General features: G+C 40.1%; 1 protein-coding gene across 5 annotated transcripts in view; it reads left to right on the forward strand.

Moving 5' to 3' along the window:
* The window catches only part of TRIP4 (thyroid hormone receptor interactor 4), an 89607-nt gene that overhangs the window by 71611 nt on the left and 1649 nt on the right, over positions 1 to 16347 (forward strand). For 4 of the 5 annotated variants that reach the window (XM_044232447.1, XM_044232446.1, XM_044232448.1 and 1 more), the window contains exon 12: positions 8218 to 8320. In XM_044232447.1, coding sequence (XP_044088382.1) covers positions 8218 to 8320 — 103 coding nt within the window. Of the gene's footprint in view, positions 1 to 7580; positions 7679 to 8217; positions 8321 to 16347 lie in introns of those variants that run through there. The other variant, XM_044232450.1, reaches the window with a different exon arrangement.

Below are 16347 nucleotides of genomic sequence, written 5' to 3' on the forward strand. Positions count from 1 at the left end.
GTTTAACCCACTGAGCCACCCAGGCACCTCGAGATTACTTAAAATCTTAAGAAAAAAAAAATTAATTCCACACACAGTATTATGGTTTTTTACTTGGATAGTATAAAATGTTTTTATCTGTTTTGTTCTAAAAGACAAATGTCATTTTATGAAGGGGTATTGTTAATGTTAATAGCACCAGATTACCTAACAATGATCTTACCTTGGTAGGTTAACTGATGTCAAAGGATGCTCTAAGCTCTGCCTCAGTATAGTTGTTTTCAGTTGAGTCAACCAGCCATTGGGAGTTAAATTCTAAAATTACCGGATCCCCAAGTCGAGTTTTAGTGTTCTGAGTTATTAGTCCCAACGTAGACTTCAATGGTTAAGGACCTTACAATGTAGTATCTTTAATTAAGAGCAATTCTCTTTTAGTTCTTACTAGTTTAAGTTGAATTATTAAAAGCCTTCCATATGAAATTTAAGACCAAAAATAACTGTCATGTATGGGTGATTCCCCTTTAGGTCTTTATGAGTAAGGGCAGAAAAGCTATGAGGTTAATTTTAGAAAAAATATACTTGCTTAAGTTCTCTAATGTATGGAGGTTCCAGCATAGGATTCCAAAGGGCATAGAAAGACACATTGGAAACTTAACTGTGAGTAGGATGGGACCAGGAAATCAACACTATGTGGCTTCAGCTAGATCATTTTCCGCAAATGGCTCTAAAACCCTTAAGCTGCATATCACTCATACGTTATTCTTTTCACTTAGAGCAAACATGAGCTCTGTAGCATTGAGCTGTAACCCTCCTGTCTTCGATACTGAGCACATGACTTGAATTGGGTACTAGTCCATGGGAGTTCAATATCCCACCTTGGGCCAGCTGGCATGATCTTTATTCAACTCCAGTCAAATATATAGTAGTTTTCTTGTCAAAGCCTCATGAACAATATGTCACTGATGTGAGAAAACTTTTATTCTCCAGTAGAGTGTGGCCTAGGGTACTAGTTGTGTGTCCTGTGAACACCTTGAATTGGATTGAAGGAAAATGTACACAACTATTAGAGAACACAGTTGCTTTCAGGATATGCTTCTTTGGATCTGTTGTGCTTTGTAGCCTTTTTATCAGACTCATTTCCTTCTCTCCTGAGTATTATCACCTCAATCTTCTTGGAGTTGGTTTTCCGCTAACTGCATTTCAGAGCCTCATTTCATGTCCTGTCTAGTTCCCTAAAGTTCAAACCAAGAAAACCTATAGCAAATATATGTTCTTTGTCAATGAGTTCTTTCTTAACTGTTTGCTTTAGCTTTTAGTCCTCCGGAGACAGATACAAGACTTAAAGGTCATTTGGGGATTTGTTGGGAAGAGTGACATCTTGCAGAGTTGGTGAAAATGGTCACTTGGCTCTGAATTAGTTGTGATTGCCAAAAAATGGCAAAAAATGGCAAAATAAATGTTTTCTAGAGGACTGGTGAACATTTTTCCTCTGGAGAAGAGTAAAAAATGGCTGTTTAGTGTTAATTACCTGTTATGTTAGACAGCTATGAAACTTATGAGCCATGAAAAAAGAGTAGGCCCAACCCTCTCCTCCTCCCCCCAGGCTGGAAACCAGGTGATAGGAGTCATGTTTCCTTTCTTTCTTTCTTTCTTTCTTTCTAATTATTTTTTATTGAGTTATGTTAGTCACCATACAGTACATTATTAGTTTTTGATGTAGTGTTCCATGATTCATTGTTTGTGTATAACACCCAGTGCTCCATGCAATCCGTGCCCTCCTTAATACCCATCCCAGGGCTCACCCATCCCCCACCCCTTTTCCTTCTAAAACCCTCCATTTGTTTCCTTGGAGTCCATAGTCTCTCATGGTTCATCTCCCACTCCAATTTCTCCCCCTTCATTTTTCCCTTCTAATGTCCTCCATGCTATTCCTTATGTTCCACAAACAAGTGAAACCATATGATAATTGACTTTCTCTGTTTGACTTATTTCACTTAGCATCATCTCCTCCTGTCCTATCCATATTGATGGAAAAGTTGGGTGTTATCTCAACACCCAAAAAACGGAAGTCATGTTTTCTTAGGCAAGAACAGCCACAACTTCCTGAGGAATCTGTTACTGAATTTGAATGGTTCCTTTGAATTGCTTGATTTTACAGCCCACATTCCTTGATCTGTCTGTTGTGCTATCTCAGTGACCCTTTCTTTAGCATCCTCTCTAAATTGGATATGATATCCAGAGTTTATTCACATTGTTTACAAATATGAACCTCCTTTCTCTTAATTTACTTTTTTTTTTTTTAATGTAAGCTCTACACCTAACATGGTGCTTGAACACAACCCCAACACCAAGAGTTGCATGCTATACCTACTGAGCCAGCCACGCCCCGATTTAGTTTTCTGTCCATCAATTACATTTTAGTCTCTGACTCTCAGACCAAAAATCCCTTTCTTGTGAGTCACCGACATGCCAGTGTTTAATGTGGTCCATAGTACCCAGGCCCCAGTTGCAGAGATTATGCTTTTTTGAACGTACTGAGGCTCTGCCAAACTGACTTTGCTTTACTGCACTCTACCCCTTTTCCCAATACAAGACCTTACTTTACTTTATTCTTTGCAGACTGTTTTGTTCTTCAGCTCTGTTTCTTGTAAGCCTCTTGAAGTTCAGTATAAGAGCTTAGAAAAAGGAATATTCACATAAAACTCTGATTTAGATTAAGTTGGGAAAGTTGATTTTAATGTTTATCTTTATTGTGAGGCACGAGTGGGCCCAGGAACCTGTTGGATAATGTATTTATCTATTTTTATCTATATTTATCTATTTTATCTATATTTATCTATCATTTTCCCCATTATTTGACATTTGCTTACTCTGTTAATGTATGTCAGTGTAGTTAATATTAAACATAGGGCCTTATTGGACTACTTGCCAAGACACAAAAGTTCTAATTTAGCTTTAGGGATGACAGATTACAGAGTAGCACCTGCTTTTACCTAGAGTTATGGTCCTAAGAGTCTCTAGTTCCCAGCATGTGTGCATTTAGTATAGTTCCGATAACCTTAATCTGTGGGGCGCCTGGGTAGCTCAATTAGATGAGCGTCTGCCTTCAGCCCAGGTCATGAGGTCATGATCTGGGAGTCCTGGGATCAAGCCCCGTGTCGGGCTCCCTGGTCATTGGAGAGCCTGCTTCTCCCTCTGCCTGCTGCTCCCAAAGCTTATGCTCTCTCTCACTCTCGCTCTATCTTAAATAAATAAATAAAATCTTTTAAAAATACTATGTCTTTTTTTTTTTAAAGATTTTATTTATTTATTTGACAGAGAGAGATCACAAGTAGGCAGAGAGGTAGGCAGAGAGAGAGGAAGGGAAGCAGGCCCCCTGCTGAGCAGAGAACGCGATGCGGGACTTGATCCCAGGACCCCGAGATCATGACCTGAGCCGAAGGCAGCGGCTCAACCCACTGAGCCACCCAGGCGCCCCAAAAAATACTATGTCTTTAATCAACAGTTACAAATATGACATATGCAATGACATTTAAAAAAAAAAAAAGATAACCTTAATGCACAGGTTGTTTTCATTATTCTTTCATTCAGAAAATATTGATTGCCTACAATGTGCCAAGCATGATTCGGGGTGCTGACGAGTAAACAAAATAAACAAAAACCCTGGCCTTCATGGGAGTTTTCATCCTTGTAAAGGGAGGCCAAATTTAAAAATGCAGTGGTGCCTGGCTGGTTCAGTTGATAGAGCATGTAACTCTTCTTTAATTTTTATTTCTTTATTTATTTGACAGAGCACACACAAGCAGGGGGAGGAGCAGAGGGAGAGGAAGGGGAAAGAAGCTCAAGTAGATTCTGCGCTGGGTGTGGGGCTCAATCTTACCACCCTGAGATCATGACCTGAGTCAAAACCAAGAATTGGATTCTTCCAACTGAGCCACCCATGTGCCCTGAGCATGGGACTCTTGATCTCCAGGTTTTGAGTTTGAGCCTTAAATTGGGCATAGAGATTACTTAAAAATAAAATCTTTTAAAAATTTAAATAAGTAAATTATAATGTATTAGATGATGGTAAGTGCTATAGGAACAAAAAAGGGTTAAGCGTACCAAGTCTGTGAGGAGATTCATGCTCTGATTTTAAATAAAATGATTAGGGAAGGCTTACTGCAAAGCTGACATTTAAACAAAGTTCTGAAGGAAGAGAAGCCTTGTGCATATCTGGATCGTGGTAGAGATGGGAGCATTCTAGGAAGAGGGAATAGGCAAGTGCAAAGATCCAAGGACAGGAACAACCTGGAAGTCAGTGTGGCTGGAGTAGAGTGAAAGTGGGGGTAAATGTAGTAGGAAAAGATGTCAAAGAGGAAATAGAGAGCCAGACTCTCCAGGAACCTGAAGGTTATACTGAGGACTTAGGCTTTTATTCTGAGTGAGATGAAAAGCCACTGGGAAGTTTTAAGTAGTGGAGTGTATGATCTGATATGTTTTTTTAAAATAGTTCTGACTGCCCTGTTAAAAATAGAAAAGAGAGAGGTTAAGGGCATAAACAGAGAGACCAATTAGGAGATTATTGTGGTAATCCAGGAAAACATGATGGCTTGGACCAGGGAAGTAGCTGTGGAGGTCTTAGGAAGTGGTGGGATATTGGATAGCTTTTGAAGGTGGAGTTAACAGAATTTCTTAGTGAGGTGGTTGTGGGGGTTTTGGCCTGAACAACTGGAAGGATGGAATAGCTAGTAGGCTGGGTATCTATTTATTCATTCATTATTCATTTTTTTAAAGATTTTATTTATTTATTTGACAGAGAGAGATCACAAGTAGGCAGAGAGGCAGACAGAGAGAGAGAGAGGAGGAAGCAGGCTCCCTGCTGAGCAGAGAGCCCGATGCGGGACTCGATCCCAGGACCCTGAGATCATGACCTGAGCCGAAGGCAGCGGCTTAACCCACTGAGCCACCCAGGCGCCCTCATTATTCATTTTAAAGGGGGGAATGGATAAGAGAGGAGCAGGTTTGGAAATGAATCAGGATCTGTTTTGTAAAATTTTATTTGTACTGTGATAAAATATACATAACATAAAACTTACCATTTTAACCTTTTTTAAGTGTACAATTCAGTGGCATTATGTACATTTGTAATGTTGTGCAACCATTGTCACTATCCATTTCCAGAACTTTTTCATCATCTCAAACAGAAATACTGTCCCCATTAAATAATAACTTCTTCCTCCTCCCTCCAGGCCCCTAATAACCTCTATTTTCTGTCTCTTTGAATTTGCTTATCCTAAGTACCTTGTTGTATAGGTACTCATCAGGTAATATTTGGCCTTCTGTGTATGGCTTATTTCAGTAAGTGTAATTTTTTAAGATTCATCAGAATTTCTGGAATATTTTTAATATTTCACTGTGTGTATGTACTATATTTTATTCATCTGTCTGTGGATGAACATTTGGATTGTGGAAACTATTGGGTGTTATGAACATTGGTGAACAAGTGAGATGTTGGGAGCATGTAACAGCTTTCAATTTCTTTGAGGGATATACCCATGAGTGGAATTGCTGGACCTTATGGTGATTTTGTAACTCTTTGATGTTACAAAAACTAAACTGTTTCCATAGCAGCTGCACTGTTTTATACCCATACCAGCAATGCATGACTGTTTTCTTAATTTCCTCACATCCTTACCAATACTTGTTATTTTCCATGTTTTTTGGTTTAGTTTTGTTTGGTTTTATTATAATCATCCCATAAGCATAAACTAATATCTCACTGTGGTTTAGATTTGCATTTCCAGGACCTCATTTTTTTCCCCAGTTTTATTGAGATGTAATTGGCATATAACATTGTATTAGTTCACTATGTACAACAGGATGATTTAATACATGTATATGTTGCAAAATGATTACCACAATATATTTAGAGAACTTCCATCACCTCTCCTAGTTACAAATTCAGGACCTTATTTTTTAACTCTTAGCCTGAAGAAAATCACTAAGGTGGTAAATGTTGGCAGAGAAGAGGTCTGAGGCCTGACCTCTAAAGCACTCCCAACATTTTAAAGGATGAGGTGATAAGCAGTAGGTAAATAGCAAAGCTAAGAAGAGAATGCTATCCTGGAAGCCAAGTAAGGAACGTTCATGAAGGAGGGAGAGAAGAATTCTATTAGGTTCTACAAATAGGTCAATTAAGATGAGAATTGAGCACTGACCATTTGATTTAGCAACATGGAAGTGAACAATGACCTTTAGTTCACCAAGAATAGTTTTGGTGGAGTGTTGGGAGTGAAAGCCTGTTTATAATGAATTCAAGAAACAATAGAGGAATTTGAAGCAGGGAGCATACATAATCTTTTAGTGAATTTTGTTGTAAAAAGAATCAGAAATGGGGCATTTGCTTGAGAAGAATGGGGAGATTTTGTTTTATGGCAGACATTACAGAAAATATGTTTAATGGGATAGAGTCAGTAGAGAGGGAACATTTGTTGATGCAGAAAAAAGAGGAGAGAATGACTGAACTGGGTTATAGTTTTAGAAAAGTAGAGCTGTGAGGTCCTCGCAGCACTGTCCTCTGTCTCAACATTCTGAGACACAGAGGGGAGAGAGTAGGAAAACTGAAGAGATGTGAATCGTGACTGCTGCTGTTGAGGCCTCTGTAGAATTCGGTTGAAAGATCTCGATGGCAGCCTATGGTTTTATTCGTGCCAAAGCACCTCAGCAGTAACAGCTGGAACCTGCTTTTCTTTGAGTTCTAAAGATCCAGGGTATAAAGAAAGAAGAGCATTTTCCTTCTCATCTTTACTCTTTTTTTTTTTTTTTCTACTGTGGACATTTTGACCATGCCTCTGAATATAATTGTGTCTGATACTTGATATTAAGCTATGTTTTTTCAACGTACAAGCCACAGCTGTCCCACACAGAGAGCCATGGTATGTGGGCAGGACCAAAAGGTGCTAAAAATCCCTTCTGTTTTCTCCACAGCCTTACTTACTTAACCACATAGAACAGAGTGGTCAAGTGGTCAGTAAAGAAGTTTTTTTTTTTTTTTTTTAAGATTTTATTTATTTATTTGTCATAGAGAGAGAAGCGAGAGCAAGCATAGGCAGACAGAGTGGCAGGCAGAGGCAGAGGGAGAAGCAGGCTCCCTGCCAAGCAAGGAGCCCGATGTGGGACTCGATCCCAGGACGCTGGGATCATGACCTGAGCCGAAGGCAGCTGCTTAACCAACTGAGCCACCCAGGCGTCCCAAGAAGTTTTAACTACTTATGTTTCTACTAGTTACAGAGAAATTTTAATTTTCTTATTTTACTGAAACCTCCATTTCTACTTTTGAGCCTTAGTTCTTTAGAGGACATATCCTAGCAGGTGAATAAGAGTGGAAAATAAGTTTATATATTTGATGGTAGTTACTAGGAGAAAGGCTCCTTTGGTAATATCATAGTCAGCCTATGAATCATATTTGTCAAACATGCTAAATACAGGACATGAAAGATAGGAAATAATGAAAAAAAAAATCAGCTGGGCATTGCTATCTGCCAACCCTCTATTGTGCCTTAAATTGTGATTATGTGGCCGGCCTAGTCTTACTCTAGGTTCTGTGTCTGTCTTTGCAGAAGGAATACAAGTCCTAAGTATTCACACAGATTTGTGATGAGAGATCCAAAGGAGGCTTCTAAATAATTTTCAGAATTGCTCTACCAGTTACCTTTTCACCCTAAGTAAGTCTGGAATGCATCCAGCAAAGCAGCTTTTGCATGTTCATACCTTTCAGAATGAATCATCTTCCTTCCTTATAGTGAAAGAAGGGCCTGTTGACTATTTCTGGCAGCATTTCCACAAATGTTCTATTTTTCTTAAACCTTCCAGTGTTTCACTCAAGTTAACCTGGGGGTGCCCAATGTTCCCAAAGGAGACCTCCAAATCTCCCAACTTTGTCATTTATACTAAAAGAACAGTCAGTCCTGATTCTTCTGGAAAAATATCAGGTATCTTTTTTTTTTTTTTTAAAGAAGTTGTTCCCATTATAGGAGGTCAGAAATGGCAGGCAATAGACTGCATAAGACTACTGTGCTAAGGCCTGGGGAAAGGGGAAGGTTTGTTCTTGCTTGTTGAGAATAATCCTCTTTACCTGACTGAAATGGAGAGTGCTATCATCAGAATGTTGAGGTGAAATTTGGAACATCCTTTGATCTCCCTGAAATTCAAAATCTGTCCCAACTAGTCTGAACATGTTATTTTTATATTTTGCAGTATCCAGACATGAGTCAAGAATCTGATTCTCCGTTTGTTTTCATCTGCACAAATCCCCAGGAGATGATTGTGAAGTTTCCTATTAAAGGAAATCCAAAAATCTGTAAGTCAGAAGCTTTAATGGTCTAATTTTTGTTTCTTTCCTTTCTTTTTGTCTTGTGTCTCACTTGTTTAAAACCTTAAAATCTTCTCTTCTTACCCTGTTCTATGGCATCTCAAGCTTTGGAAGATTAATATTAATTACATTTATTGATAACTTTAGTGTTAACCATAGCATAGCCTTTCCAAAGTGTACCTTGACCCACAATTATTGGCATGCTAGTTAATCACTCTAAACTTCTATGTAAGACCCCATTACTTTTAAAAATTTATTTATTCATTTTGAGAGAGATTGAGAGTATCCATGCCGGGCGAGGGGTAAGGAAGAGAGAGAGAAAGAATCCCAAGCAGACTCCCCACTGAGCACAGGGCCCCGGATACCGGGCTTTATCTCACAACCCAGAAATCATGACCTGAGCTGAAACTAAGAGTCAGACGCTTAACCAGCGGAGCGCCCCAGGTGCCCACAGACCCTATTACATTTAAAATCCTTATTTGTGGGGCGCCTGGGTGGCTCAGTTGGTTGGACTACTGCCTTTGGCTCGGGTCATGATCCTGGAGTCCCGGGATCGAGTCCACATCGGGCTCCCAGCTCCATGGGGAGTCTGCTTCTCTCTCTGACCTTCTCCTCGCTCATATTCTCTCTCACTGTCTCTCTCTCAAATAAATAAATAAAATCTTAAAAAAAAAAAAATCCTTATTTGTCAGCCAAAAGAGTATGCTTTACTCTGCTGCACTACTCATTAAAGGAAGTAGTAAGCCCACACCAATGGCAATAATGACATTTATTCATTGTTCCTCAGTATTCAGTCCAAGTAAGATTTAAGTTGGTGTCTATTTTCGAGTGCTTTGGAGGCTCCACTTCCCACTTTTCCTGTGATTACTGGTTTCTAGAACTCTGCATTCTTGATTTTCATTCTCTTGGGAACCTCTTGATTATTTATTTTTCTGCAAACTTTTGCTTTATGTATTTGTGATTATAGACCCTCTGCATATTCACTTCTTTTTTTTAAAGGTTTTATTTATTGGGGCGCCTGGGTGGCTCAGTTGGTTGGACGACTGCCTTCGGCTCAGGTCATGATCCTGGAGTTCCAGGATCGAGTCCCACATGGGGCTCTCAGCTCCATGGGGAGTCTGCTTCTCCCTCTGACATTCTCCTCGCTCATGCTCTCTCTCACTATCTCTCTCTCAAACAAATAAATAAAATCTTTTAAAAAATTTTATTTATTTATTTATTTGACAGAAAGAGATCACAAGTAGGCAGAGAGGCAGGCAGCGGGAGGGGGAAGCAGACTCCCTGCTGAGCAGAGCCCGATGCGGGGCTCGATCTCAGGACCCTGGGATCGTGACCTGAACTGAAGGCAGAGGCCTTAACCCACTGAGCCACCCAGGTGCCCCTGCATACTCACTTCTTAATCACTTTTTGTTGACTTCATTTTTTCAACTTCCACCTCTTCTTCAACTTCCAACTTCTCTTCCTCTCTGTAGTCCTACCATAGCCTCTTCTATTTCAAAAAAATCTCAGGAAACACATAGTGGTGTCCTCTCTGCCTAGCTTATTATTTTTTTTTTTAAAAGATTTTATTTATTTATTTGACAGAGAGAGATCACAAGCAGGCAGAGAGGCAGGCAGAGAGAGAGGAGGAAGCAGGCTCCCCGCCAAGCAGAGAGCCCGATGCGGGGCTCGATCCCAGGACCTTGAGATCATGACCTGAGCCAAAGGCAGCGGCTTAACCACTGAGCCACCCAGGCACCCCTGCCTAGCTTATTTTTAAAAACCACCTCAACAACACTCCCGTTTGCCCATGTCAGCTACTGTTTTGTGCCTCTGTGGCACTCTTTCCCATTGTGTGAACTGGATGATTTGGGGGCAAGCATTGTCTTCAGCTGTGCACAACTCTACCTTACCCTGTACCTGGGGACCAACTAGCCATTTGATAAACCTATTTTATAGAGAAGTACTTTTCTTCCGCTCTCTCTCTTTCTCTCTTTTTTAAAGACTTTATTTATTTGAAAGAGAGAGGCAGCGCATGAGTCAGGGGAAGGGCAGAGGGACAAGGGGGCTCCCTGTTCACTGACAACTCTGGACTGGATCCCAGGACCTTAAGACTACGATGTGTGCTGAACTTAGATGTTTAACCAACTGAGCCACCCAGGTGCCCCTAGAGAAGTACTTTTCAAACTGTACTGTAAATTAAAATCACCTAGAAATGTGTTAAAACACAGGTTTCTGGGCCCTCTCCCAAGTGATACTGATTCTGTTGCTCGGCTAACTACACTGAGTAATACTGCTTTTGATCACAAAATACTTGGAGTGTGAATTTAGATTAATATATGTTCAGCACAAAATTCAGGCAACCCTCATGATTTACAAGACATATATTCTTAAGATTCATACATATCAGAAAATCTGAACATATTGCCTTTGACTTACATATATTATTTACTTCAGACTGTATCCCAGCAGGTAGCTAAGTGGTCCTGGAAGGTTTTTTTCTTCCTCTCTACTATTTAGAATTTGTTCATGTATTTATTTATTTATTTATTAAGATTTTATGTATTTATTTGACAGAGAGAGATCCCAAGTAGGCAGAGAGGTAGGCAGAGAGAGAGAGGGAAGCAGGCCCCCCGCCGAGCAGAGAACCCGATGCAGGCCAGATCCCAGGACCCTGAGATCATGACCTGAGCGGAAGACAGAGGCTTAACCCACTGAGCCACTCAGGCGCCCCTATTTATTGTTTTTTAAAGATTTTATTTATTTGACAGAGAGAGACACAGCAAGAGAGGGAACACAAGCCTGGGGATGAGAGCAGAAGTAGGCCTCCTGCTGAGTGGAGAGCCCGCCACAGGGTTGGATCTCAGGACCCTGGGATCGTGACCTGAGCTGAAGGCAGATGCTTAACAACTTAGCCCACCAGGAGCCCCTAAAGATTTTCTTTTTAGGGGCACCTGGGTGGCTCAGTGTGTTAAAGCCTCTGCCTTCAGCTCGGGTCGTGATCCCAGGGTCCTGGGATTGGGTCCCACATTGGGCTCTCTGCTCAGTGGGGAACCTGCTTCCCCCTCTCTCTCTACTCGCCTCTCTGCCTACTTGTGATCTCTGTCTATCAAATAAATAAATAAAATCTTAAAAAAAAAATATTTTCTTTTTAAGTGATGTCTGCCCCTAATTTGGGGCTCAAACTCACAAACCCGAAATCAAGAGTTGCTTGGTCCACTGACTGAGTCAACTAGGTGCCCCCTCCACTATTTAGGATTTTTATTTATTTTTATTTTTATTTTTTAAGATTTTATTTATTTATTTGTCAGAGAGAGAGAGAGAAAGTGAGTACAAGCAGGAGAAGCAGGTAGAGGGAGAAACAGGCTCCCCGCTGAGCAAGGAGCCCAATGTGTGACTCGATCCCAGGATGTCAAGATCATGCCAAATGGAGATGCTGAACCAAGTGAGCTACCCAGGCATCCCTAGAATTTTTATTTTTTTAAGATTTTTTTTTTTAAAGATTTTATTTATTTATTTGACAGACAGAGATCACAGTAGGCAGGGAAAGAGCTGAGCAGAGAGCCCGATGTGGGGCTCGATCCCAGGACCCTGAGATCATGACCTGAGCCGAAGGCAGAGACTTTAATCACTGAGCCATCCAGGTGCCCCGCCCCCTTTTTTAAAAAGATTTTATTTAGTTATTTTATTTTAGAGAGAGATAGAGAGTGCAAGCTGGGGGTGGGAAAGAGGGAGATAGAATATCAGGCAGACTTTTCGCTGAGCACAGAGACAGATGCAGGGCTCGATCTCATGACTTGCCCAAAATCAAGACTTGGAACTTAACCGACTGAGTCACCCAGGCGCTCCTCCACTGTTTAGGATCTATTTATTTATTTAGATTTTTAAAATGTATTTATTTAATGGACAGAGAGAAATACAGTAAGAGGGGGAACACAGCAGGGTAAGTGAGAGAGGGAGAAGCAGCCTTCCTGCCAAGCAGGCAGCCCCATGTGGGGCTTGATCCTAGGACCCTGGGATCGTGACCTGAGCCGAAGGCAGACACTTAACAAGTGAGCCACCCAGGCGCCCCTCCACTATTTAGGACTTAAATCTCTCTTTTCTCGTTTTTGGTTGTGGCAGTCTATCCCTCTTTGTTTCATTCTCACCTTAACTCTAGGCACCCATAGCAGCACTGGTGGTAGGAGCCAAAGATTTTAGGTCTTTTCTCCCATATCTAGTGCTGCTTGATCTTGAGTCCCTATAACCTTTTCTTAGCTTCCTTCCCTATCTTGGTTTTTATCTGCTGCTTAGCTCCTTTGAGAAAACGTTCTGTATAAACAGAGTTTAGATATTTCTCTGAAATGTTTTACGCTATTGCTTTCTCTCCCAGAGACCTACCTTCAATACCTATACTGGCCTGTTTTTCTCGATAAGGTTTAATGAGGGGTGGGGGGAGTGATGTTCTTAGGAGAGAGCTTTAGTAACCTCCTGTCTTTTCCCCCATTGCTTCTGTTCTTAAAAGATAAAAAGCCGGTGCCTGGGTGGCTCAGTGGGTTGAGCCTCTGCCTTCGGCTCAGGTCACGATCTCAGATTCCTGGGATCGAGCCCTGCATCTGGCTCTCCGCTCAGCAGGGAGAATGCTTCTCCCCCTCTCTCTCTGCCTGCCTCTCTGCCTACCTCTGATCTCTGTCTGTCAAATAAATAAATAAAATCTTTAAAAAAAAAAAAAAAAAGCTTTAAAAATCCAAAATGGGCTGTATGCTTCTTTCAGGGACAATAGGACTAGAGAGAAATTGTGAGACTGTAGCTTCTTCCATGGTAGGCCAGACAGGGTAAAACATTGGTCAGAAATAATAGCGAAATTTAAAGAAAAAAAGGAAAGAATGGGTTGACCCTGTGTATTTCAGGAATTTTTTTTTTTTTTTTTAAGTAAGCTCCATGCCCAATGTGGGGCCTTTGTGAACTCATGAACCTGAGATCAAGAGTCACATGCTCTATAGGCAGAGCCAGCCAGGCTCCCCAGAAAGAAAAAAAATTATGTTTTACCTGAGGATTTAGTTTGGTGTAAAGTTTCTATTCCCTATAACACTTTATTCCTTCATCCTTCATTCCTCTTTACCATCTCTAAAAATCTTACACTCGGGAGTTATATGTAGCTGATGAGTCATTAAATTCTACCCCTGAAACTAGTAATACACTATATGTTAACTAAATTAAATTTAGGTAAAAAATTGAAAATAAAAATAAAAAAACAAAAGTCTTACACTCTGCCAGAACTTCCTTCCCCATAGGCCGAAGGAGCTACCTTCAGTAGCTGACAGCTAGAAAAAGTCTTTACTCCCACTGCCACAGGGGAAAATATGTATTTGGCTCTTAATTTGAAATGCTTCACATTTTCTTCTAGATACATCATTACGCTAAGTGGTTAAGGTCCATGGTATTAATAATATACTCTCCTTCAATTACAGCCCTATGACTTAAATGTTTTTATTCTTGTTTTTCTATTGTAGGATGGCTTATGAATCTTCTATAGATTAGTTCTATGAGATATGCAAGTTCCAAACTCTGACTTGCAAATAAGCTTTTAGAAATTTACCTGTTTACCGTGTGTGTGTGTGTATATATACACACACACGTATATGCACATATATATATGCTTTAAATTAAGGTTTTATACACATACACACACACACATATTTTAAATTTTTTGAGTATAGTTGATACACCATTAGTTTCAGGTGTACAACGTGGTGATTCAACATCCCTATACGTTATGCTGTGCCTACCACAAGTGTACCTATCAGTCACCATACAATATGATTACAATATCATTAACTGTATTTTTCTTTCTTTTTTTTTTTTTTTAAGATTTTATTTATTTGACAGAGAGAGACACAATGAGAGAGGAAACACAAGCAGAGGGAGTGGGAGAGGGAAAAGCAGGCTTCCCACCAAACAGGGAGCCTGATGCGGGTTTAGATCCCAGGATCCTGGGATCATGACCTGAGCCAAAGGCAGACACTTAACGACTGAGCCACCCAGGTGCCCCTAACTGTATTTTTCTATGTTGTACCTTTTATTCTCATTCCTTATTCATTCCATAACTGGAAGTAAAGGCATATATTTTGATTTATGCTTTTGGGCACATAAACTTGAGCTTGCTTGACCTGGAGATAATTATGTTTCTTGAATTTGAAATAATTCAGAAAAGAGCAATATGCAATATGATCACTTGGCTGTGTGTCTGCTCAAATTAGGAAATGCAAAAAAGTATAGTAGAGTATTTAGGTGAAATGCTCAAAGAGATAAAGGAAATCTTTGAAATTCTTCAAATGAATTCCATGCTCTAGAGACTCATGCAAATACTGCCTTATATGTTATGCAAAGCATGTGAAAATCCCTATGAGAGTTATATCGATTGATGCCAAATACTTTTCCCCCTTTTAACTTCTTGTCCATCTGCTGTACATGTATTTGATTTTCTTTTAGGCATCATGATTGAGGATGTGGTTAACACTGAAATGCTGTAGGTACTATATGTAGAAATGTTGGGGAAATACCAAAACTAAGCATCACCACTCTGCATTTAAGAGAGTATATTGTATGTTACTGTAGTTAACTGTCCAGGTCCCCAGTCTTGAAAGATGAGGCTGAACTAGAACTCAGAGTTCAGAGGGCAACGGTAACGACTGCTTCTTCATGCAAGAAGCCCCAGTCCCTTGCCTTCATGACTGCAGCTGGCCCAAGAATTGCCACTATTGGTAGTCCCTGTGGTAGATGTTAGGGATGCAGAGAAGTTCTTACTTATGAGGAGCTCACAGATTGCTGGCACTTGTATGGTTTTCTTAGGTAGTCTAGGAGATGAAAGAATTTCTGCATTCCTGGAAATGCTCTGGAAATCCCTTCTTCCTCTATCTATATCTCCTTCTTCCTATTAGTTTTCCATTTTACGACATCATCTCTGAAGCCAAGGATTAGTTTGCCTACCCATTGAGTGCTTTGCTCCTATGGGTTGGTCTTTCCTGAGCTGGTCTCACTTGAGGGCTTTCACAATCAGACTGGAGTTTCCAAGATTGTACTTGGAATGTTCTTAAACAGTAAAGCTTTGAGAGTGTCAAGAAGATAATGTCTCTGTTTTATATGAGGAATCTGAAATACATGTAGTTAAAAGACTTGTCTAGGGTTGTAAACTGAGACCATGAATAAGAAACACAACTCCCAAGCCTCAGCATCAATATGACTACCTTACTTTTTCAGAGAACTTTGAGTTTATGAAGCACTTTAACATACAGTATTTCAATTAGTTATTGGATTAAGTGACTTAGTGTATATAAAAGACTTAGCACAGTGGTTGGTATTTAGAAAACACTCGATATTAGTTTTAATTTTCTCAACTTTGTAAGTTAGTAGGAATTTTTCCCTCCTTTCATTTTTCAGCTGAGTAAATAGGTTTATAGAAATTGTATTTTGCTCACATCTTTCTGTCTTTGGTTTTTCTGCTCTTTTTACTTTATCAGGTTGCCTCAGAAACAAATTATTCCAATCATTTTTCACTTTTAGGCACAATATCAGAGCTGGAAGGAGTCTTCTGTGCTATATGTCCCATTTCCTCTTAGCATCGAAAAAGTTGAAGATGAGAGTGACTAGGCGACTTCCTCACATACAGCTAGGTAGTCTCAGAACTACAGTTAGGACCTCAGTCTTCTAACTTACTCATACATAAAACTAGAAGTCTAGAGTCCTAGGTGGAATTCTGAATTCTGTCCTCGCTTGCCCTAAAAAGTTGAATAGGATGCAGTACTTCTTTATACCTCTGGGTACCACCACCTTTACAATGGATACTCTCATGTTTATCTGATATCTGCTAATTTTGGTGACTTAGTTCCTATAATTCAAAGGTTTTGGAGTTGTAATGTCTGCTTTCTTTGTTTAATTGATTTAATGAAAATATTTATTGAGCACCTATCATTTTGCACCCACTATGGTAGTGTTAGAGATTCAAAGGCAAACGTGCCTTGTAATATGGCTTTTTGCCAGATTGCTGGCACATGTTC

This window comes from Neovison vison, chromosome 13 (assembly GCF_020171115.1).
Source record: "Neovison vison isolate M4711 chromosome 13, ASM_NN_V1, whole genome shotgun sequence".
Classification (NCBI taxonomy): domain Eukaryota; kingdom Metazoa; phylum Chordata; class Mammalia; order Carnivora; family Mustelidae; genus Neogale; species Neogale vison.